This window comes from Peromyscus leucopus, chromosome 10, assembly GCF_004664715.2.
Source record: "Peromyscus leucopus breed LL Stock chromosome 10, UCI_PerLeu_2.1, whole genome shotgun sequence".
Classification (NCBI taxonomy): Eukaryota; Metazoa; Chordata; class Mammalia; order Rodentia; family Cricetidae; genus Peromyscus; species Peromyscus leucopus.
The window spans coordinates 84,770,588-84,795,588 of NC_051071.1; the positions used below are offsets into that span (position 1 = coordinate 84,770,588).

Genomic DNA, 25,001 nt, shown 5'->3' on the forward strand with positions numbered 1-25,001 from the left:
AGTCAGCTCTCTCCTTCCCCCGTGTGGGTCTCAGAGATCAAGCCCGTGTGGTGAGGCATGGTGGCGGAGCCTTTGCCCACTGGGTATCATGCCAGCTGCTGTCATGCTCTTTCCCTTTGAGACAGGATCATGCTGTTGAGTTCTGGCTGGCCTAGAATCCACAGCAACCATCCTGTCTCAGCCTCCAAAATGTGAGGATTAGAGATATGAGCTTCCATATTCAGGGCATTTGTGATTTTCTAATCTAACCCTTAACACTATTCATCTTAAACTCTGCAAATTCAAGGAAGTATACAAGTAATATAATTTTACCTTGAAATTAAATTATAAGACTTTTTTGTTTGGTTGGTTTTTTGAGACAGGGTCTGTCTGTAACCCAGGTCGTCCTGGAACCCACTGATCTCAAACCCACAGTAATCCTCCTGTCTCAGCATTCCAAATGAGAATATTGGCACATGCCACCATGCCCAGCTCAGCCCAGATTCTAAGAGTGATCAATTCATTGGTGGATGTTTTTACACAACAACAAAGATTGCTACCATGAAGTAACCCACCATCTTAGAAGCTCTCGTAACAGGGTCCGCTAATCTCATTTAACCATCTCAATGATCATGTGAGGTGATGGTATTCATATTTTAAAGAAATAAGACAAACAAAACCAGGTAGAGTATCCCACACCTGCAATCCCAGCACTTGGAAGACAGGAGGCAGAAAAATCAGGAGCTCAAGGTCAGCCTCAGCTACACAGTAAGCTTTGAGCCCCATCTGGGCTAAAGAAGACTGTGTGTGAACACCACTCTCCCACAAGATGAACAAATAAAATAATTATCCAAGATCACAGAGAAAATCAACTCAAGAGCCAAGAATGAAAGCCCAATCTTCCAGTAGCTTTTACATATTACTACACTGTCTTTAAGATACACATACTCACTCAACAACACTCACCAACCTAAACAGCTTCAGTGCCAAAATGACAAACATTAAAGAACTACCATCAATCTTGTACACACATACAACACTCTGTTCTGCCTTTTAAAAGGAAATAAATTCAAACACACCCTAACACAGATGGACTTGAAGACCTTACAGCATGTGAAGCAAGGCAAGTACAAAACAATCAATGTTATAAAGGGATATCATACTCAAAATCACATCATCAATGTTCTATGATTTTACCTGGACAGGGGTGTAGCATACTCAAAATCACACATCAATGTTCTATGATTTTACCTGGACAGGGGTGTAGCATACTCAAGATCACATGATCAATGTTCTATGATTTTACCTGGACAGGGGTATAGCATACTCAAAATCACATGATCAATGTTCTATGATTTTACCTGGACAGGGGTATAGAATACTCAAAATCACATGATCAATGTTTTATAATTTTACCTGGACAGGGATATAGCATACTCAAAATCACATGATCAATGTTCTATGATTTTACCTGGACAGGAGTATAGCATACTCAAAATCACATGATCAATGTTCTATGATTTTACCTGGACAGGGGTATAGCATACTCAAAATCACATGATCAATGTTCTATGATTTTACCTGGACAGGGGTATAGCATACTCAAGATCACATGATCAATGTTTTATAATTTTACCTGGACAGGAGTATAGCATACTCAAAATCACATGATCAATGTTCTATGATTTTACCTGGACAGGGGTGTAGCATACTCAAGATCACATGATCAATGTTCTATGATTTTACCTGGACAGGAGTATAGCATACTCAAAATCACATGATCAATGTTCTATGATTTTACCTGGACAGGGGTATAGCATACTCAAGATCACATGATCAATGTTCCATGATTTTACCTGGACAGGGGTATAGAATACTCAAGATCACATGATCAATGTTCTATGATTTTACCTGAACAGGGGTATAGAATACTCAAGATCACATGATCAATGTTCTATGATTTTACCTGGACAGGGGTATAGAATACTCAAGATCACATGATCAATGTTCTATGATTTTACCTGGACAGGGGTATAGAATACTCAAGATCACATGATCAATGTTCTATGATTTTACCTGGACAGGGGTATAGAATACTCAAGATCACATGATCAATGTTCTATGATTTTACCTGGACAGGGGTATAGCATACTCAAGATCACATGATCAATGTTCTATGATTTTACCTGGACAGGGGTATAGAATACTCAAGATCACATGATCAATGTTCTATGATTTTACCTGGACAGGGGTATAGCATACTCAAGATCACATGTTCAATGTTCTATGATTTTACCTGGACAGGGGTATAGCATACTCAAGATCACATGTTCAATGTTCTATGATTTTACCTGGACAGGGGTATAGCATACTCAAGATCACATGATCAATGTTCTATGATTTTACCTGGACAGGGGTATAGCATACTTAAGATCACATGATCAATGTTCTATGATTTTACCTGGACAGGGGTATAGCATACTTAAGATCACATGAAACAGGACAGTGGATGCATGGAGACAGGGAGGAATGAGGGATAACTGTTTAATGACTTTAAAGTTTTGCAAGTTGAAAAGTTCTGGAGATGAAAAAGGGTGACAACACATTGCACAGTAATGTGGATATACTCAATGCCACTGAGCTAGCCACCTATGTGGGACATTTTAATATTTCCTTATTGTGTATATACATGCAGACATGCATGTATGTGCTATGATGCACATTTGGAGGTCAGAGAACAACTTTTAAGATTGGCTCTCTCCTTCAGCAACGTTGATCTCAGGTCGCTGCTGGGCTTGGCAGCAAGCACCTTTACCTGCTACGTAATCTCACTGGGCCCTTACTGGGAAACAGTTTTTTTGTTGTTGTTGGTTTTTTTGTTTGTTTTTGTTTGTTTTTGTTTTTTTTTTTTTTTTTTAGTTTACTGAGACAGGGTTTCTCTGTGTAGCTTTGCTCCTTTTCCTGGAACTCACTCGGTAGCCCAGGCTGGCCTTGAACTCACAGAGATCTGCCTGGCTCTGCCTCCTGAGTTTTGGGATTAAAGGTGTGCACCACCACCACCTGGCCGGGAAACAGTTTTTAAATAAAGTAATTCTTAAAGAACTAAATGGTAAAGAAACAAAAATTACTATCTCCAGGCAGTGTTGGTGCATGCCTTTAATCCCAGCGCTTGGGAGACAGAGGCAGGCCGATCTCTATGAGTTCAAGACCAGCCTGGTCTACAGGGTGAGTTCCAGGATAGCCAGAGATATACAGAGAAACCTTGTCTCGAAATAAAAAAAAAAAAGCGGGGGGGGGGGGGGGTTACTATCGAGAAAAATCCTAACTGCATAGGGGAGACAAAAAAGGAAACCAGGTATCATAATAGAGTATAACTAGGGGACAGATTATAAGCCAGTTTAAAAAAATTAATTAAAGATAAGTATATGTCAAGTGTGGTGGTGCACACCTTTAATCTCAGAACTTGGGAGGTGAGTTGAGGCTAGCATGTCTACAGAGTGAGTTCCAGGCCAACCAGGACTACATAGTGAGACCCTCAAAAACAAATAAACTACAACAGAAAGGTAAATACATGATAGAAATAATCAAACTTGAGGGGACACATGAAAACGATGGCATGAAGGTGCCTCATTAAACCCCAAGAGACTTCCAAGAGGAGTGGCCAAGAGTTGAAATGAGCAAGTCAGTGCAAGGATGCAAAGAAAGCCAGGCCAGGCAAGGGGGCTGCTGCTGAGCCACGTGCTGAGATCTCTTCTTCCAAGTTCAGCAGGTCTGGGCTGCTGCGGGGGCGAGGGAAAAGGCTACCCATAGGTCCTAACAGCTACGGCAACACCAGCATCCCAACAGGTCAAAGCCAAGAAATGAACAAAGCAAAGACTATTTTAAGCATGGATTTTGACAAGATCAAATTTGTATTTTAGAGAAACCAGTTATACATAGGTAAATCCATCTTCAACGAGAACTCCCCATTTAAAAACAATCTTAACATATTTTGAAACAGCATTAGTTACAATATAAAAATGATATAACCTACTACTTGTAATACAGGGCAATTACTTTGGTACTTTAAAATGTGACATATAAAACAATTTAAAGGCTATACAGAACTAATCAAAAGAAGGAATTAAGCTGGGCACTAAATGAACACTTATAATCCCAGCACTAGGGAGGAAAGACTACTTTGAGTTCAAAAGCCAGCCTGGGCTACAGAGCTACCCAGACTAGCCAGGCTAGCCAGGGCTATAGAGCAAGATCCTACCCCTACACCCCTCCACAAATAAGAAATTATCTCTGCAAACTAAACTTAGCACCAATAATTCTAATAACACAACAGATAGCTATCTCTATGGATTTTGTCTGCAATTACAAGGCAAATCTGTGATTAAGTTGCAACATATTATAAATGACCCAAAAACTGAACAATAGCATCCATGGTGGTATCCATACTAATCAGGCAGAGCTGTTATTGTTTGGAATTTTCTTGTTGTTTTGTATTACTGAGAATTGATACCAAGGTCTTAGGCATAGTCAATTTTTCTACTATCTTAACTACATTCCTAACAGAATACTTGAAGTTTGCATATCCAAAATGATTACTGGTAATAACACATTTTAAGTCTAAAATAAAAAGGAACTGGGGCTGGGTGGTGGTGGCGCATGCCTTTAATCCCAGCACTAGGTAGAGCCAGATGGATCTTTGTGAGTTCGAGGCCAGCCTGGGCTACAGAGTGAGATCCAGGACAGGCACCAAAACTACACAGAAAAACCCTGTCTTGAAGAAGGGGGCAGGGGAGGAACTTGATCACACTAAGGAGAGTGCTGGTAAATGTAATATAGCTTAAATTCTGTTAATACTTAAGTAACTATTGTTTGATAACATTCATGAAGAATTGCATGTGGGGGCTGGAGAGCCCAGTTTAGTCAGAGGAACTGGGTTATGATTTCCCATCTCGCTTTTCATAGATTTTTGTTTTTGTGTGTATGTATCTCTGTGTGTGTGTGTGTGTGTGTGTGTGTGTGTGTGTGTGTGTGTGTGTGTAGTGTTTCTTGTGCTTTTTGTTATTTTGTTTTGTTTTTTTATTCTGGTTTATTTGTTTTTTTGTTAACCTATTTGTTTTCTAAAAAGAGAGAGAAAGGAACTGGGATCGGGGAGATGGGGATGATCTGGGAGGAGTTGGAGGGGAATGAGGACACAGGAGGAATTGGGGGAGGGGGACTGTAATCAGAATATATTGTATGAAAACATTTACTTTCATCAAAAAAGAATGCAAAAACATTACTGACTAAGCTATGATTGCCGCACTGAAAACATCTGAAGGTGGCAGAACAGCCTTCTCTAACTCTAAAAGAAAGATATCCATGTAACTTGAGAGACTATAAAGGAATATAACCTGTGATGACTGGTGGTGACACTTGAGTTGTCTGTCCTGTGACTGCTTTACTATTAATTGGTTTTGCAAAGATCAGCTTCGTGATCACTGGACCCGAGGTTGGTGTTCGAGGCTTCTTAGCGATCTGAAACATATAAATAACTATGAAGACATCTGTTTCCATAAAAATCTATGCAGTAAAAGTTAGACAAGATTCATACAGTAGTACACGTAAAGTCAGGTCATTTAGCAAATTTATCTATGTATTAATGTATAAAACAATTAAAACAAATCCATTCACCAAAATATTAGTATGATCATATCTGTAATCACGTGTCCTAATACCTCTAGTTTCAGGATAAATCCCTAGTCTCTCTGAAACATGCAGATGGAGAAAACAATAGTAAAGTATAATAATAATAATGTTTAATAGTGAAACACTATGCACAATGTTAGTTTTCCAAATAAACTATCGAGTAACAAAAAGACAAGAGTTCAAAACATACAATACAAGCAGTGAAGTATCGCTGCACACATATGCATGGCTACATTCGCCTATGATCCAAGCTATAAATTATTACACATTACAGATTTACAACTACATTTTCTTTCTTTTCACTGTCTCTCTTTTTCACTTGTTTTTTTTTTGAGATAGGATCTCATTCAGCAGCTCAGGCTGGCCTGGAGAAACTATGTAGCCCAGGTTCACCTTGAACTCATGGCAATCTCCCTGCCTCAACCTCCAAGTACTAAGATTATAGGCATACATCTCCATGCCTAGCAAACTTTCAGCTACACACACACACACACACACACACACATACACACACACACACACACACACACACACACCAAGAGTAAAGGAAGAACTGAACCAGTTGAAGTCAATTACAAAGAGACATGTTTAGTAGAACAAAGATTTGTAAAAGGCTCTGAAACATATTTACTAAAATAGTACTTATTGTACTTTAAACTCCTTGAAGGGACTATCCATACATTACTTATAACTCATATCCAACATGAAGTTAAAATAATGGACACATTGTTGACCTGAACTAAAATTTGCCACAAGTCAAAGAAGACAGAGGTACCAGTGTGGTACAGTTACTTTTTTCATTTTTTGAGACAGGGTCATTCTCGTGAAGCTAATTAAGAAGACCAGGCTGGCTTCAAATTCCCAAGGTATAGCCACTATACTCAAGATCAATGTTTTTACATTGGAATTCTCACAAAACGCAAGGACACAGCTGTTACAAAGAAGGAACAGAAACTTACCTGGCATAAAACTCAAAGTTTAGTGTGTGAAGAACATTAAATACTTTACCTTTTGGCAGATACGCATAATGAGACCCTAAAGTATTATTTATTACTGGAGATGACTCAAATGAATAAACATGACCAACATGAATAACAGCAACCTATCAGAAATAGTATTGATCACAGTTACATATCAGCTCCATGTGCTCAGCTTACATCAGCATGCTATCTTACACTCACAATGTTCCTTTCTTACACTCAGAACCTATTAGAGACACAAGTACCTCTGACAGGAAATCATGTTTTCAAAAACAAGAAATCCATTAGTGTATAACAATAGATACAGGTTATAAACCATGACATATCTGAGTAAATTAATTATACTTTAGAAAGTTGATGCCATCCAGAGACATGAAGGGAAGCACTCCTCAAGTCTTTCTAAAGCTCTAAAGCAAAATGGAATCTCACATACACACACAGTACTAGTGACCACAGAGGTAGACAGTCTTAGAAACACATAACCTTAGCTATTAAAAGGAAGACTTGAAAGTACTTCCCCTTTCCTGGCCTTCACCGTTATATGCTATATGCTTACCAAACAGGAAAAAGTCTAAACAATGGACCCAAAAGCAAGTTAATTATTCAAACAAACGATCTCATCGTGCTCTTATGGCTATATTCCTTTAGTGGAGCACTGCTCAAAATAACAATTTCCAGACCCATTAAGGAATCAAAATTAGTTTTTGAAACAAGTCCTCACATTTCCTAGGCTGGCCTTGAACTCCTTATCCTTCTCCATCTACCTCCAAGCATGGGGATTACAGACATGAGCCACCACACCTGGCTTTATGTTACGTATACGGAAAGCAGGGCTTTATGCATGCCCTTGAAAATGACTCTTTATTCAAGTTTTATTTTACTTACACTTTTGTTCTAGGGTAGCTTAGAAACCAAAGTGAAAAGGGGTTGATTCCTGGCCTAGGTTCATTTGGAGAGCTTGCCTGGCACGCACATAGCTCATCAGTGGTTTGGAGCACTTACTACTCTTGCAGAGGACCTAGGTTCCATTCCCAGCATCCTCATGAAGGCTCACAACTGTCTGTAAGTCCAGTTTCAAAAGACCTGATGCCTTTTGGGATTTGTGGGAACTAGGTACACACATGGTATACATACATACATACATACATACATACATGCATACATATTCAAGGAAAACATTCATTCACATAAATAAATTTAAACATAAAGCAACCCTACAATTTTTTAAAGAATTATTTTCAATAAATTAATGGAATTGGCAAATTAAGATAAAAGTGGAAAAAAAAATTTACAAGTAAGGTAGAAAAGTAAGCCAATATCTGGACACATTCAGGAGCCACTAAGGGGCTATGCTGCCCCCGACTGCTCGCTGCTTACTGTTCTCCCATCCTGGGCACTGCGACCCGGGACAGCGGTCAGCTGTCTGGAATTAAGTGTGACTACACACCCACCGTCACCCTGCCCCAGCTGCTACTTCATTACTTCTCAACATGGGTCTCCTTCATTCTTGCCTGCTGCTCACACGCAACAACCTCAGTGCTCACAGCAAACTTAAAATCAGATTTGTATACACATATGCCTCGAAACAACCTCATTATTATGGGGCCTAATGTAGAAAACTATAAATGTGTAGTTACTTATTTTTTTGAAGTGTTTTAGGGGTTCATAAGTTGCTTCTGAGTTAGAAAGATTTGAGCTACCTAAAATCAACTGGATACTTAGAAAATATTCTAAATAGGTTTCCTTGGTTTTTTTTTTTTAAATTATTTAATTAACTTACTTTTTTTTTTTTTTTTTTTTGGTTTATGGTCCTCCTAGCTGTCCTGGAACTCATTATGTAGACCAAGCTGTCCTCAAACTCACAGAGATCCACCTGTTTCTACATCCTTAGTGCTGGGATTAAGACATGCTCCACCATGCTCGGCTCTATTATATGCTCCTTTAAAAAATAAAGCTTTTAGCCGGGCGGTGGTGGCGCACGCCTTTAATCCCAGCACTTGGGAGGCAGAGCCAGGCGGATCTCTGTGAGTTCGAGGCCAGCCTGGGCTACCAAGTGAGCTCCCGAAAAACCAAAATAAATAAATAAATAAATAAATAAATAAATAAATAAATAAATAAATAAATAAATAAATAAATAAATAAAAATAAAGCTTTTAAAACAAATGGAATCTGGTTTTATAAAACCAACAACAATAAAACAAGTGTGTATTAGGCCAGAGTCTTTTTATTGTCAATACTTAGAAAACTAAGGTAAGAAATTAGTGGATAGAAATAAATCAGTTATTGAAACCATATCTGTACACTGATTTCTATTATTAGTTCTTTGAGATCATGATAATGATCCACACCACCAAAGCTAATCAAAACAGGTTTCAACACTAAGGACAGGATACTTCACAGTGACAGGCTAGGCTATCTCATTCAAGAGTGCCTCAGCAAAATAAACAGATCACAACGAGAGGTAATGGCGAAGAAGCAGGGGACATGAACTATTAAACAGCAGCAGAAAGGACAGAGCAAGTCACAGGGCTTGGGAAAGCTTAAGCTTCTGAATGCAGAGATCCTGAGAAGTCAAGTTTCTAAGCTTTCCCCACACAGTAACAAAAGTTGAATGTCAGTGTCAGCTATGAGGAAGCGCCTCTCTCAATTCTCCTGACACTCTTTCCATGACATTGCTTCACTCATGCCTTCTGGTTTCTTTTTTTTTTTTTTTTTTTTTTTTTGGTTTTTTGAGACAGGGTTTCTCTGTGCAGCTTTGCGCCTTTCCTGGGACTCGCTTTGTAGCCCAGGCTGGCCTTGAACTCACAGAGATCCACCTGGCTCTGCCTCCCAAGTGCTGGGACTCAAGGCGTGCGCCACCACCGCCCGGCCACCTTCTGGTTTCTTTTCTCTTTATGTTTTTATTTTTATTTTTTTTTTTTTTGGTTTTTCAAGACAGGGTTTCTCTGTGTAGTCCTGGCTGTCCTGGGAACTCTCTCTGGAGACCAGGCTGGCCTTGAACTCAGAAATGTACCTGCCTCTGCTGGGATTAAAGGTGGGAGCCACAACAACGGACTGCCTTCTGGTTTCTTTTCACAGACAACTCTTCCAAACATGGCATGTACTGTGGTCTCCTTCTTCTAAGCGAATCACTGTATTTCTAAGCACTCTGAAGGTAGCGTAAAGAGTCTTTTTTTGGCCATAAAAAAAATGAAAAACATTTAATGTATGACCTGGTAATCTACTATTTGAGGGCTATTAAGGGCTATACTATTAAGTGCCATTCTGAAGGATCCTCAATGTTTTGAGAACTGTGTAATACTATATTGCTTTGCTTTGTTTTGTTTTGTTAAATGATCAAGTAGCCATCTTAAGCTAAGGTTAGAAACTTCAGAGAGCAAGCTACCCACAGTTCCACAGCCAGTAGGACAGCGCAGGGATGACTCAAGCAAGCCCTGTGCTCGGCTCCATGACATTCACTGTCTTCCTCAAACTGCAAACATGAACAGCGGTGATGGACAGTAAGTTCCCCGTAGGAGACAAGCGCTGCAAGCATCAGCTACTGCCGCCTCCGAGGGTTCTCGGAGCAAACAGCCAAGCTTTCCTAGCTTTAGTCATGAATGAACCAAGAAAAGAGAAAGACTGATTACTTGATGGTTTTGCACTAAGTTGGGCACCTTTATGCCAGCAAAATAATACCCCTGTAGCCAAACTACCACTATCTATAAAATGCTTAAAAGGCTATAAATAAACAATTCGGAAATTTAACCAAAACTTAGTTTGCTATAAGTTTTCTGGCAAAAAATTTCATGAGCATTAGACATATCAAATTTAAAAACAAAACAAATCCACACAATTACTTTAAAACATTCAAAAGAATTCATTAAAAGTTATGCAATTAACAACCCTGCAAACACAACTTTGAGTCAGTTTAATTTTTTTAACATGCACTTTAAGTAATATGCCCCCTTTTTTGTTTTTACCTGTACTGTTTTTAACTGTTGGGTCTGTAACACAGAGGGCTGAGTTGTAGTATTAATCAGTTGACTTCCTGGGGTCAGTGCTGAGACACCAATGACAGGTTTCACCTCTGGCCTCCCTCCAATGGTAACTACTTTAATTTGCTGCTGCGGTGGTAACTTAGCGTCTCCTGGCTGGGCCTGAGCTGTAACTTTCTGAGCCTGGGGCAGTTGGCTATGGGGTAGTGCTAAAACAATTGGTGAACCAGACTTGCCCAGAGTTGTTAAAATCAACTTCTGTCCATCTGGTTTAAGGGTCTGATTGCCAAGTTTAAGATCAGATGTCTGTGATACTTTGTTTAAAATAATCTGATTGGCTGATATAGTCACAGGAGTCTGAGCACCAAGTTTTTGAAGGCCACTTGGAAATGCTGGTTTCACTGTGGTATTAGAATCTGCTTTAGTAACTGTGGTATTCACTGCAACTTGGTTAGTGTGGTTACTGTACACTGTGATTGGCTCCGTGGAAATGGGCGTGGCTGTAGAGTCACCAGTAGAATTTATGTTGACAATTTCTTCCAGTTCTGTCTCCATGGGAATTGGGGATGACACAATTACAGCCTCAATACTATCCTCATCCACTAAAGTTATAGCAGTGTCCATTATCTCCTCTGGAAGCAAACTATTCACCTCGGCCGGCACCACCTCCATGATCGCTCTGCTTCTAGGAAGATGCCCGGGTGCTGGAAGAAAAGGGGAAAATCGTTACCAGGTTTTAAGCAGATTTTTAAAAATACATTCAAGAAAAATGTAAATGACAAAACAACAGTGCTGAAATTGGTAAATAATTAAATGAAGGACATTCCTGATAATTATCTAGATTTCACCATTTTCACACATCATAGCTTTTAAGAATCTAAGATATGGAAATATCTTTAAATCTTCAATGATCTGTCTGGGTCCTATACATGTATAGCAATACCCTGTTTATAAACATCCATTAAATGTCAAAGGAGTCTCTAGATGATTCCACTTCATGAATGGAGATCAAATGGACTACGTGGCCTAAGTCTAATCAATTAGCTTCATACTAAGAGAATTTTTCTTTGGAAAGATTTCCCAGTCCTCTGCCATTTAAAGTGTCAAAGGGGAACTATTGAAGAATTTACAAGTCTAGAAAGCTGGATCGGCAATTAAGAGCAACTGTCACTCTTGCAGAGGGCAGTGTTCAGTTTCCAGCACTCACACTGCGGCTCACAACATTCTAGAACTCCAGTTGCTGACGATTCAAGCCCTCTTCTGGCTTCCACAGGCACAAAGCACACACAAGCAGGTAACACATACGTATAAAATAAAAATAAATAAATATAAAAAAGAAAAAGAATATACAGCCAGTCCCCATCATGGGAAAAAAAAAAAAAAGTCCAGATTATGGACAAATCAGCTGTCATGCTTTTAGCTAAAAATCAGAACTTTCAAAAAATGAGTGAATTCCAGTATCAACATGTATTAAAGACAACCTAGCAGATCTAGATAGACTAGACAGCAGTGAAGTTTGCTCAGAGAACTTCAAAACCCTTTAGAACCCAATCAGCAACTCTTCCTCTTCCTCTTCCTCTGGGAGGCATGATGTCATCTCACTGCCCGGAGCAGGCTGTCTTAACCCTTCAGCCTCCTGGGTGCTGGGACTGCAGGTGGCGTGGACCGCAGGTGGCGTGGCCACACTCACCTTATTTCTTTAAAATATACAACAAGCATTGAACACTTAGGAGCAGCACACACAGCTGGCACACACAGTGGGCATGGATCACACTTGTAACCTCAGCCCTGAGAAGCTGAGGGGGAAGGACCGCAGCACGGTCCGGGACAGCACGGTCCGCGGCCGCACGGTCTGCGGCAGCCTGCGTTACACGAAAGAAGACTAACACATACAAACAGCAAACCACTTAGCAGCCGTGGCAAATATTGCTGCTGCCAAAATAAGCCATCAGTAGAGAGATCTTGTTATGGCAAAAGTGGCATAATTTTCCTCCCCAAACCTGATGTGTGTAGCATTACCATCCCTATTTTACAGATTTTGTATGGTCCAAAGTTAGTCATTTTAACTGAAAATTTATACTATCATAGACATTGTACCACTGGAGTTTTTAAACGGAGACTGAAATCAGCCTAATCCTTCCCAGTTAACTCCCTGCCCTGAAAGCCCACTGTAGTGGTATTCTAATTGTACTGAAATGTGATTTTGACTGTATGTTAATAAATAAAGTTGCCCCGGAGGTCAGAGCTATTAGAGCCATAGCAAGAGTGTGGCGGTGGTGGCACACGCCTTTAATCCCAGCGCTTGGTAGAAGAGCTAGGTAGATCTCTGTGTGTTCAGGGATACAGCCAGCATTGGAAACACATGCCTTTAAGACCTGGGGGGCTGTACATACAGACAGTGACGAGGCAGTCACGTGTTTGGGTTTACAACCAATGAGAAGGCAGAACAAAAGACTATGAAAAGACTTACACACAGGAAATAGGTCTCTTTCGGAGAGCTAGGAGCACCGCAGGAGGAAGGGTGAGATTTTAGCTCTGAGCTCTGACCTCTTGGCTTTCTCTTTTACATTGGTTCTGTGTTTCTTATTTAATAAGACGGTTGGTTACAGCTACAGCCCACACTACATAAGTGCTGTCTATCAGAAAAGCTTTGCATTTTTGCTCATACTAGAACTTCATGTACAGGGAATCGTGTACAGATGTTCCTCAGCATAAGATACTGTCCCAGAAAAACTACCACAAAATGCTAAGTCAAATATATACTACACCTACCAAACCACTAGATAGCAGAGTATCAGATCCCTTGGAGGGAATTACAGGCTGTTGTGGACCACCCCATACTGGTGTTGGAATGAACTCCAGTTCTCTGGGAGAACAATAGGCACTCTTAACCTTAACCGCTGAGCCCTTTTTCCAGCTCTACCTTAGCACGTTGTAAAGCGGTGCTTCTCAATCTATGGGTCCGGACCCCTTTGGAGTCATGGAACAACCCTTTCACGGTTGTCCCATATCCTTCATATCAGATATTTACACTACTATTCACAACAGAAGCAAAATCACAGCCATGAGGTAGCAACAAGAATAATTTTATGGTTGGGGTCACCATAACCTAAGGAACTGAATTAAAGGGGCAGAGCATGAAGAAGGTTGAGAGCCACTGTTGTAAAGGGAAAAAACCAACCCAGTTGAACTACTGTAAGTCTGGTCCCTGGTGTGCTCGATCCCAGTGACACACAGAGTTGTATAGTGTGCCCTTGCTTGCAGCATGATTTTAGATTGATCTTTACTGTTGCACTCATTACTAGTTCTCTTCCTTTCAACTCTTAAATAATACTCTACAGCACAGATCTCCCACGCCTTGTATATCCATCCACGTAACACTGGGCATTGGAACTTTCTCAGTTTGAAACTGTTGTGGATAACCCTGCTGTAAACATTAAGTTCAAGGTTTGATGGTCTTTCCATTTCCTTTGAATAAATATCTAAATAGAGAATTGCTAAGATTTTGTATTTTAAAAGTTTATTTACCTTTATGTGTATGTGTGCTCTGCCTACATGTATGTAACTGCATCGTGTACATAAGTGCTGTGGAGGCCAGAAGACAATGTTGGAGACAGTTGTGAGCAACACATGGGTGCTGGGAACTGAGTCCACGTGCTCTGCAAGAGCAGCCAGTGGCCCTGAACTACTGGACCATCTCTCCAGCCACACTGAGGCAGGGGTGGGGGCTTGTTTTCTGAGACATGAGAACGCAGTTCAGGTTAGCTTACATTCTGAAGCCAAGGATGACCTTGAACTTCTAATCCTCCTGCCTCCATCTCTTAAATTTTAGCATTACAGGTTTGAACCACCGTGTTGGTTTGTGTGGTGCTGGACATCACACCAGGGCTTCATGAAGGCTAGGAAAGCATTCTAGCCAGTTATTTCCAAAGCCTATATTTTTTAAAAAAAAAAAAAAAAAAAAGGTTGAGTTTTTGAGAAAGGTTCAAATGTAGGCCTTGAACTCCCTTTGTAGACAAGAATGACCTTGAATTTCTAATCTTGCCTCTACCTCCCAAGTACTGGGATTCCAAGCATGTGCTTTTTCACCTGGATTTATGTGGTTCTAGGGACTAGCTTTAGGGCAAGCACTCTATCCTGAGCTACTTCACCAGCCCTTGGGTTATAATTTATTAGGCATGAAATTTGGCTATGTTATTTATATACCCACTAGCCTCCCAAATGCTGGGTTTGAAGTGTGGGCTATCACATCAGGCCAATCTCTATATATTTTTAAACAATGTACTGAGACTGTTCCATCTTCTTTTAAAGATTAGAAACAAGGATTGAACATAGGAACTTGCACAGGCTACACAAGAGCTATTATCACAGAGTTACAGCTCCAATCCTTTCTACATGTTTTCCTCAAGTGTTGTTTCCTGTTTCTATAGGCGAGAATTCAGTAATTGGAAATCATCACATTAAATAAGTCAATCAGAAAAGATATTCCTTGCAAATGAGGAATCTAGTTTTTTTTCTGTGCTTGCCTTGTATATACTTTACCACTGACAACTATACTAATCATGCTGACCATCTTTTCACCTGCAAATTGTGTGTGTGTGTGTGTGTGTATGTGTGTGTGTGTGTGTGTGTGTGAGAGAGAGAGAGAGAGAGAGAGAGAGAGAGAGAGAGAGAGAGAGAGAGAGCGCGAGCGAGCTTGTTAATAGCTGGGACATGGTAGCATATGTCTGTAATTTCAGCAACACCAGCCTTAAGACCTGTTTTAGGGGGATGCTAGCTTTTAGGATTCTTATTGAGCTGAGTGAGTTCTTTACATATGCTGGAAAATCATCAGTCACAATAATTTGTAGCTAAAAGTAATTACTAGGGTTTGCAGACTTTGGGGAAAGTGGAGAAGTGAGGCATGGTACACGAACTGGGTACTGAATACAGTCAGAGCCATAAACACTCTGAGTATTGAACATAGCTCCATGAACACTGACAGGTTTACAGGCATTCACAGTACAGGCTCACAAAATACCAACACCAATGACATGTTTCAGTGAAAATCCTAACCATACATGACAAAGGGCCCCACCCACAGCCACAGTCCCTACCACACACAACAGAGAGCTCCACCCACAGCCACAGTCTCTACCACACACAAAGGGCCCCACCCATAGCCACAGTCTCTACCACACACAACAGAGGGCCCCACCCACAGCCACACAGGCTCTCCATTATCCAACCATGACTTGGATGCTCTACCCCTATTGAATGAGGTAATCGGAGTGCCTGCATCCAACAGAACCATCAAAGTTTGACTCCTTAGTCTTGCTAGGTATTTATTCAAAAGAAATGGAAAGACCATCAAACCTTGAACTTAATGTTTACAGCAGGGTTATTCACAGCAGTTTCAAACTGTGAAAGTTCCAATGCCCAGTGTTACGTGGATGGATATACAAGGCATGGGAGATCTGTGCTGTAGAGTATTATTTAAGAGTTGAAAGGAAGAGAACTAGTAATGAGTGCAACAGTAAAGATCAATCTAAAATCATGCTGCAAGCAAGGGCACACTATACAACTCTGTGTGTCACAGGGACTGAGCACACAAGGGCCCCGACCTACAGTAGTTCAACTGGGTTTTGTTTTGTTTTGTTTTTCCCTTCTTTATAATGTGCTTTAAAATGGGGTGTAGACACATAGGGATGGACTTTGGTCTTTCTTAAGGACAGGGACACCTCACCCCAACCTTCATCCACCTCTTTCCTTCAGATCAGGACACAGATGGAGCTTGGGACTCCACATTTATAAGCAAAGTTGGCATTTCTTTCAATCCTAAGAACTCACTCTTGTAGCCCAACCAAACTCCTGCGGTTTTCAATCAACACAAAGCTCCATGTCCTCGCTGCCACCTGCCGAAGTCCCCACACAAGTTTTGAAGGCTTCTTAACTTACATGGAGTTGAATGTGTACAACAAGTCAAGTGTCATCCTGTGGGCTTACAATCCTCAGCTAGGGGCATGGGGTTGAGTGTGTACAGTGAGTAAGCATCATTCAGTGAGCTTCCACTCCTCGGTTGAGCCTCTAATTACTCAACAGGTAAAACCCTCTCCGTCCAAGCTGTCTAACTCACAGATGACATCATTTACTACCAGACACATCCTTTTCCTAGCCCACAAGGGCCTGTCTTCTCCCTTCCTTTCCAGGAGCCACAGCCCAAACTGAGGTGGGAGATTTGGTTTTTTAAAAAAGGCAATTTGCAAGCAAGGAAACAAAGTAACCAGTTACTGCTTCAGAGGCAGAAACCACAAAGTCCTGAGTCTGAGACAAAGTTTGTTTGTTGGTTCATTTAGTAGTAACAGGAAAAGCACGAGAGAATCGCGTGGAAGCCAGTTCCTCCAGACCCTAGGCCCACTGAGAAGACAAAGGCGTTGCCCAGGCTGATGCCCGACATCCAGGAAGTTGGCATCCCCACTGCTCGCAGAGGGAGATAGTGTTTTTCTTAGATTGGACAATAAGCAAAGCTACCCTTTGCTACAGGGAGGGATACTGTATCATCCAAGGCCATTTGCTTTTGGTTTTGGTGGACACAACCCAGACTCATGTCCACGACAGGCAAATACACTGCCTCTGAGCTACATTCCTACTCTATTTTATTTTGGACAGGGTTTGGTTAAGTAGCTCAGGCTAATCTGAAAGTTGGGATCCTTCTGCATCAGTCACCCACTAGCTAGGATCACAGACATGCACCACCATAAAAAGATCTTTTAAAACAAGAGCTGATGCTGGGCAATGGTAGCACACGCCTTTAAACCCAGTACTTAGGAGGCAGAGGCAGGCAGATCTCTATGAGTTTGAGGCCCAGCCTGGTCTACAAAGCAAGGACAGCCAGGACTGTTACACAGCAGAACTCGGTCTCCAAAAAAAAAAAAAAAAAAAAAAAAAAAAATTAAAAGAAAAAAAAAACAGCTGTCCAGCTGTCACTGATTTCCTTGCAACTTGTACAGAAATGCAAAGACCCACAGAGTCGTCTCCCGACAGGGTATCTATCTCAGCAATGTTTTATGCTCCAAGTGTATACATCTGCTACATACTGTTTTTAGCCATAAGTACTCTGTTTTTAAGCTACTGTAAATGGTTTTCCCCTGCTTTCCAAATGTCTGTCATTAATACAGAGATACAATTGGTTTTTGTATGCTGTCCATGTATCCTGCATCCCAAGCCCACTTACTCACTGTAGTAGCTTTTCAATGTTGATTACTTATGCTCAATATCGTCTGCAAATAACAACTGTAATTCCTCCTTTCTAATCTGCACACCTTTTATTTCTTTTGCCTTACAATATTTGCTGTGTCATGACACAAAATGATGACTTAGGGGAATGAAAACAAACATCCTTGCCTGCTTTCCAATCTCATTTGTTAATCTGTAGGTTTCTCAGATTTCCTTTATCAACTTGAAAATGTTAGCTTCCATTCTGTTTCCTGACTTTTTCAAAGATCTTTTTTATTATATTTATTTGTGTGGTGGTGTGGTGAGTGTACAAGGACCATGGTGAAAGTGTGGCAATCAGAGGACAAAGTGAGGGAGTTGATTCTCTCCTTCCACCATGTGAATCACCAGGACTGGAGGTGGGTCATTAGGCTCGGCCAAAGGCACCGTTATCTACTAAGCCATCTTGCCTATCATTTAAAAAAAAAACAAACAAGCCTAGAGAATTGGCTCAGCACTGGCTGCTCTTGCAGAAGACCAGGGCTGGACTCAGAGCACCTATGGCAGCTCACAACCATTTGTAACTCGATTTCCAAGGGATCCAATGCCCTCTACTGGACTGAGGGCACTGTACATAGATGGTACATGGACATACACACAGGCAAGGCATCCATATATGATGGATGATATATGAAGTAAAAATAATTTTAAAAAATTTAAATGAAGAATGGTGGTTCTTGTATATAATCCAAGAACTTAGGAGGATGAGGCAGGGAGATTGTGAGTTCAGGGCTAACTTGGGTAGTGGTTTGAATGAGCAATGGCCCCCATAGGCTCATGTATGAATAATGAATCCCCAGCTTTTGGGCTGTTTGGCGGAAGTTATGGAAACTTTGATAGATACAGCCTTGATGGAGGAAGTACATCACTGGGAGAGGACTCTGAGGGTTAACAGCCTCATCTACTTCCTGCTTGCTCTATGCACCTCCTGTATATGGAGAGAAATGTATTCAACCAGCTTCCTGCTCCTATGCCATGCCTTCCCTGTCACAATGGACTCGCCATCTGGAACTGTAAGCTAAAATAAACATTCTTCTTTAAGTTGCTCTTTGGTCATGGTATTGTATCACAGCACAGAAAAGTAACTAATCCACCAATGTCCATATCAAGATGCAAGCACAGAAGGGTGAAGGGTGAAAACAGAACTCACTAGTAGAACACTGGTCTAGTATATATAAGGCCCAATGTTCTATTTCCAGCAACACACAGACACGCACGCGCGCGCGCGCGCACACACACACACACACACACACACACACACACACACACTTAATTCTGCCATATGCTTTTTCTAAAATTATCAAAATAAAAATCAGATGGTTTTCCACTTTAGTCTGCAAGTTAAACTGATTTTTATTACCAATCCAGTTCTACATTCTCAAACACCACTTCATCAAGTATCACACTTTGTATAAACTGCTGAATTCTATTCCATTAATATTTTGCTAAGCATTTTTGTCTATATTCATGATATGTATTGGTTTGTAGTTTTCTTTTCTTGTAGCATCTGCCTGGGAATAGTGCTAGCCTGACAAAATGAAGTGGAGCACATTCTCTGCTCAGAAAAAGTCTGCACAGAATTGTCTACTTCCTCCTTGCATGTTGCTTAGAATTTATCTAAGACACATAGAGACACATAGCTTATAGGAAGCTTTCTTTTGTTTTTGTTGTAGAGACAAGGTCTTACATGCACACAGGCTGGCCTCAAGTGATCCTGCTTCAACCTGGCAAACATCTATAGAAAGGAACCACTGTGCCTGGCTTACAAAAAAAGGTTTTTTGTTAAACTTATAAATTTAATATCTTTGATAAACCCTTTATGAGTCACTTTGATATTTGATAGTTTGTGTCTTTGAAGGAATTCATGTATTTCCTCTAAGTTGCCAAGTTTATTAGCACTATATAATTATATTTAATTATATATAATTAAAGTTATATATAATATTCTTTCCTTTCACCATCTGCAGGCTCTGTAGAAAAGTCCTCTCTTCATTCCTCCCACTGGTATTTGGCTCTCCCCCTTTTTTCCTGACTGATAATCTAGTTGGAGATTTCAATGTCCTTTTTAGCCTTGTTCAATGTTGTCTTCGATGCTTCCCTTCTTCCTTCTGAGTGCTTCAGGTGTAATCTGACCTCCTTTTTCCAGAATCTTAAAATGGCAACAAGGGTCAGGGCTTAGTGAGTCCAGCCTGGAGGCCCACAGTGTAGTTCTATCTACATCACTCTCATCCTAAGGGTATTTTTGTTATTGTTTGTTAAATTTCTAGATGATTGAGGGATAACATATATGAGCAAGTTTATGCCTGAAAAACTTCAAATGTTTGCTATCTATCCTTCTCCAGAAAAACATAATTTTTCAAGCTGTGGTACAGATCACTGACAAAGCTTTGTTTTGTTTCTTCCCCAAAATGGCAAGAAAACATTACTAAAAAGCAAAGGGATAGTGCAGCCCAGACATACTAAAGACCACATTGGCTCCCAGAGTTACAGTTCTCAAGGGCAGGATGATTGATTCCCAAGTCTTCTATACCTACAATAAGCCATTAAGACATAAAAAACAAACTAACAAAAAACAAAGAATACCAACACTACTTTAGATGCATTCCATTAAGATGAATTTCTACTATCATTTATTCACTTCAAAACATTTTCTAATAGTCCTTGTGATTTTATCTTTGACACACAGATAATAGATAGCATTTAATACCTAAACATTTGGAGATTTTTCTATGTATCTTGTATCAATGAAGACAGAAACTCTAGCATTTCCATAATTTGAAATAAGAGATTTGGGAGTGAGTTATGATCTATCTTGGTGAATGTTTCACCTTGTGCACTTGAACACATAAACTAGAGGTAGTGTTCTAAAATGTTAGGTCAAGTTGACTTTGAGTATTATTTGCATAGTCCATGTCCTTACTCATGTTCAGTCAGGCGTATTCAAACACTTATTCCACTAACCCCAGAAAAGAGACTGCCAAGTCTCAGGCAAGCCTGGACTGTCTGTACATAGCAAGGAAAAAAGGAAAGCAACTTATTGAATAAAAAACACAAAACCAACTGTTCTGTTGTTTCAAACCACTGAGAGAGAGTACTGAAGTTCCTAAATATGGCTATGGTCCTATCCTTTAAAGTTCCACTATTAAAAACTAAGTCCACATTCGTCCTGTTAAGAGACTTGGAAGAGCACAGAATGGTGGTACATGTTAGAAATCCCAATACTTGGGAGGCAGGAGGATTTTTATTTTGAGGCAATTTTCAAAGCCAGCTTGAGTCACATAGCCAGACTCCAGAGTGGGCTAAGCAGAGAAGGAAGAAGGAAAAGAGGGAAGACAGGGGAACAAGACAGCGAAGACTCACATACAATACAGAGGATTAGAAGCTGTGTATGCCTTTTTGAACTGGGAGTTCAAGCTTCTAATAGGAAACGCTTAATTGATTTGGTCAGTCTGTAAGTAATCATTCAAAAGTCTCTAGAGCATCTTATAACCTTACATATTTCAACTAGGGTCGCACGCAGGGCATACTAACCTTCACTAAGACAAACCCTCCCGAGCTTGTGAGCATGGCAGGAAAAGGGGTTGGCCCTTTAGTTATATGATTCATCACCTAATTTTATCCTAGGAATGGAAGCTATGTGCTAGCATGTGTCTTCATCAATGTTGAAGTCGAGTCCAAGGAAAGAGGATTTCAACTCAACAAACAGAACAACCATAGCTGTACCCTGGGAGAGGCAACCTCATCTCAGCATTATATTGGACAGACAGTTAAAGGGTTATTACAATAAAAAGTCCACAGCAGAGATAAACAGATTTGATTTAGCACAGTGACAATGAAAAAGAAGTAAATTGTATCTAAAAGTTTAAAATAATATAGATGGAAATAAAAGGCTACACTTTTACATTTTAAAGAACTTACTACAGAGTGTTACCACAGAAGAAACACACAATAATGCTGAGGCAGGAGTATCATGCATTCAGTGCCAGCATGGATTATGTAGAGGACTTCATCTCAAACAACACACTCTCTATTAGGATTCCACATCAAAGACCTATTTTCCAATCTTGGCTCTACTCGATGTTTGTCTTAGTTAGGGCTTCTATTGCTGTGATAAAACACCATGAATATAAAGCAAGTCAGGGAGGAAAGGTTCACTTGGCTTACACTGACACATCATAGTCCATCACTGAAGGAAGTCAGGATAGGAACTCAAACAGGGCAGGAACCTGGAGGCAGGAGCTGATGCTAAGGCCATGGAGGGGTGCTGCTTACTAGCTTGTTCCACATGGCTTGCTCAGTCTACTTTCTTTCTTTTTCTTTTCTTTTTTTTTTTTTTTTTTGGTTTTTCGAGACAGGGTTTCTCTGTGTAGCTTTGCGTCTTTCCTGGAACTCGCTTTGTAGACCAGGTTGACCTCGAACTCACAGAGATCCGCCTGGCTCTGCCTCCCAAGTGCTGGGATTAAAGATGTGCGCCACCACCGCCTGGCCCAGTCTACTTTCTTTTTTTGTTTGTTTGTCTAATATTTCAAAATTTTCTTTTATTTTTATTTATTTTTTATTGTTTAAAATTTATTTATTTTTCTATTATCAGCTTGATAGAGTATGTATTCTTATCTTAATAGTGAGATGTTTCATTGAGGTTTGCTCAGTAATTGAGTAAAACCGAAATTTATTATAAGCCACAGTCGTCCTAGGGACCTCCATGTTATATATATAGCCTCCATGGTTCTGTGGGTTGTAGTCTGATTGTTCTTTATTTTATATCTAGAATCCACTTATGAGTGAGTACATACCATGACTGTCTGGGTTTGGGTTACCTCACTCAGGATGATTTTTTCTAGTTCCATCCATTTGCTTGCAAATTTCAAGCTTTCATTGTTTTCCTCTGCTGAGTAGTACTCCATTGTGTATATGTACCACATTTTTTTCATCCATTTTTCAGTCGACGGGCATCTAGGTTGTTTCCAGGTTCTGGCTGTTACAAATAGTGCTGCTATGAACATAGCTGAGCATGTATCTTTATGGTATGAATCAACATTCCTTGGGTATATGCCTAAGAGTGGGATGGCTGGGTCTTGAGGTAGTTCAATTCCTAATTTTCTGAGAAACCGCCATACTGATTTCCACAGAGGTTGTACAAGCTTGCATTCCCACCAACAGTGGAGGAGTGTTCCCTTTGCTCCACATCCTCTCCAACATTGCCAGTCTACTTTCTAATAGACCCCAGGACCACCAGCCTAGGGATGGCACCACCCATCATGGGCTCAGCCCTTCCCCATTGATCACTAATTGAGAAACTGCCTTACAGCTGGATCTCATGGAGGCATTTCCTCAGCTGAGGCTCCTTCCCCTCTGATGACTCTACATCATGTCAAGTTGACACACAAAAGCAGCCATTACACATGTAATCTCACACTCACTCACAAGGTCATTATGAAGACATGGGTGCACTGTAGCTCCACATTTCTTTCTTGCTTCTCCCTTTAAGTTCTGTTTTTATGCATTTACTATTCCTTCATCAACACTTGCCTCTGCTTCCAGACTGCTAGCCAGCCTTGTCTGTGCTCCTGCCACCCTGCTTTCCTCACCATGATTGACCGGTTCCGTTCTGGGACAGTCTTGTGCAGCTAAGCACAGCTGCTGAGTCATGGGTGCAATGGCATGGTATGTCCAGAAGATAGCATCAACCAGTTTGAGAAGTGACACCCCTGCCCCAAATACTGGAGGGTATGGCTAGCTGCTTCAGGTTCCCACCACCCTAGCTTCCCTGCAATGGCACACTGAAACCTGGAGTTGTGAGTTAGAATTGATGGTTTCATCAGGTATCACAGCAACCAGAATCCAGACCCAGACAGATGCTAACTAACCAAGCCTCTTGGATTCCCATGTTCATCTCCTACTGATACCCAGTAAGGTCATCACTATGTCCCAAATGAATAAAAAGGAAAAGAACACTGGTCAATAGTTTCCGAATACTTTTCTTCAAATGTCTTTTTAAAGTCATTATTATTGTTTTAGACAGGGTCTCACTGTGTAGCCCCTGGCTGGCCTACAGCTTATTATCTAGACCAAACTGGTTTCCAAATCACAGAAATCCACTTGTCTTTGTCTCCTGAGTGCTGCATTTAAAGGTGAGTGCCACCATATCCAGCTAAATACCATCTCCTTTAAATTACATTCATTTCTTCAGCCATTCATTGTATCTCTTTTCTCATTTTCCTCTTTATTTGCATGTTTTTCTTCTCTAGGCCATTAATTTTCTATATTTCTCAATAAAGCATGCCAAAAAAAAAAAAAAAAAAGCTTAAGCTCTTTTAATTGGGGCAGGAGTGAGGGCTCAGCAGCCAGCTGGTAAAGATGCTTGCCACCATGCCTGATGACCTGAGTTTGATCCATGGATCCACATGGAGGAACCAACTCTCAAGTTGTCCTCTGATCTCTACATGTGGGCCATAGCATGTGAGTTCACACACAAACAGTAAATTAATTTTTAAAAAATAGATCTTTTAATCTTTGACACACCTCCATAAATACTAGTCTGTATTGTAGTCTGTACAATGCAGATTATGCACGCATTACTCCACCCAGCCTGGAGTACACTATGGTGTTTCGACTTGTCTCCTCTCAGACAAGACAGCGCATCTTACATAAACATTCCTGGCTTTATGTCCCTAAGTATATTTGTGAGGCTGCCACTCTACTCAAAAGTGGTATGCAATCAGAGCCTACTGTAGTAAGGCCCCTTTAACCTATAGTTTCAGCTTTACCTCCAACAATTCTCAAACTGAAAGCCCTCTTGGGCAATCATATTTAAATTAGTTTTTCCTATATCCCTAGAATAGTATAGGACTCACAGACAGCCCCTAATAAAGGCTGACTATTCCCTATCCAAGATGCTTGGTATCAGAAGTATTTTAGACTCTCAAGTTTCACACTGGGGATATATGTATAGCTTTTCCTTCTAATGTTATCCCTACATTAATATCCAAATGTTCTAAAACCTAAAAGTTTTTGAGTGAACATTTTGGATCAGATTAGGGATGTTTAACCTGTTTGACAAATAATGATAAAACTCTAAAGTGGGTGTGATACCAAACATCTATAATCCTAGCACTGGGGAAACTGA

At 40.4% G+C, this 25,001-nt stretch overlaps 1 protein-coding gene across 7 annotated transcripts in view; it reads right to left on the reverse strand.

Annotated features, from left to right (window-relative positions):
- Positions 1-25,001, reverse strand: part of Lin54 (lin-54 DREAM MuvB core complex component) — a 73,114-nt gene that overhangs the window by 42,970 nt on the left and 5,143 nt on the right. For 4 of the 7 annotated variants that reach the window (XM_028867265.2, XM_037209219.1, XM_028867264.2 and 1 more), the window contains exons 2-3: positions 10,607-11,325; positions 5,370-5,493 (exon numbers count right to left, since the gene is read on the reverse strand). In XM_028867265.2, the coding sequence (XP_028723098.1) occupies positions 5,370-5,493; positions 10,607-11,293 (811 nt within the window). In that variant the 5' untranslated portion in view covers positions 11,294-11,325. The remainder of the gene's footprint in view (positions 1-5,369; positions 5,494-10,606; positions 11,326-25,001) is intronic. The other 3 variants (XM_028867269.2, XM_037209221.1, XM_028867268.2) reach the window with 1 other exon arrangement.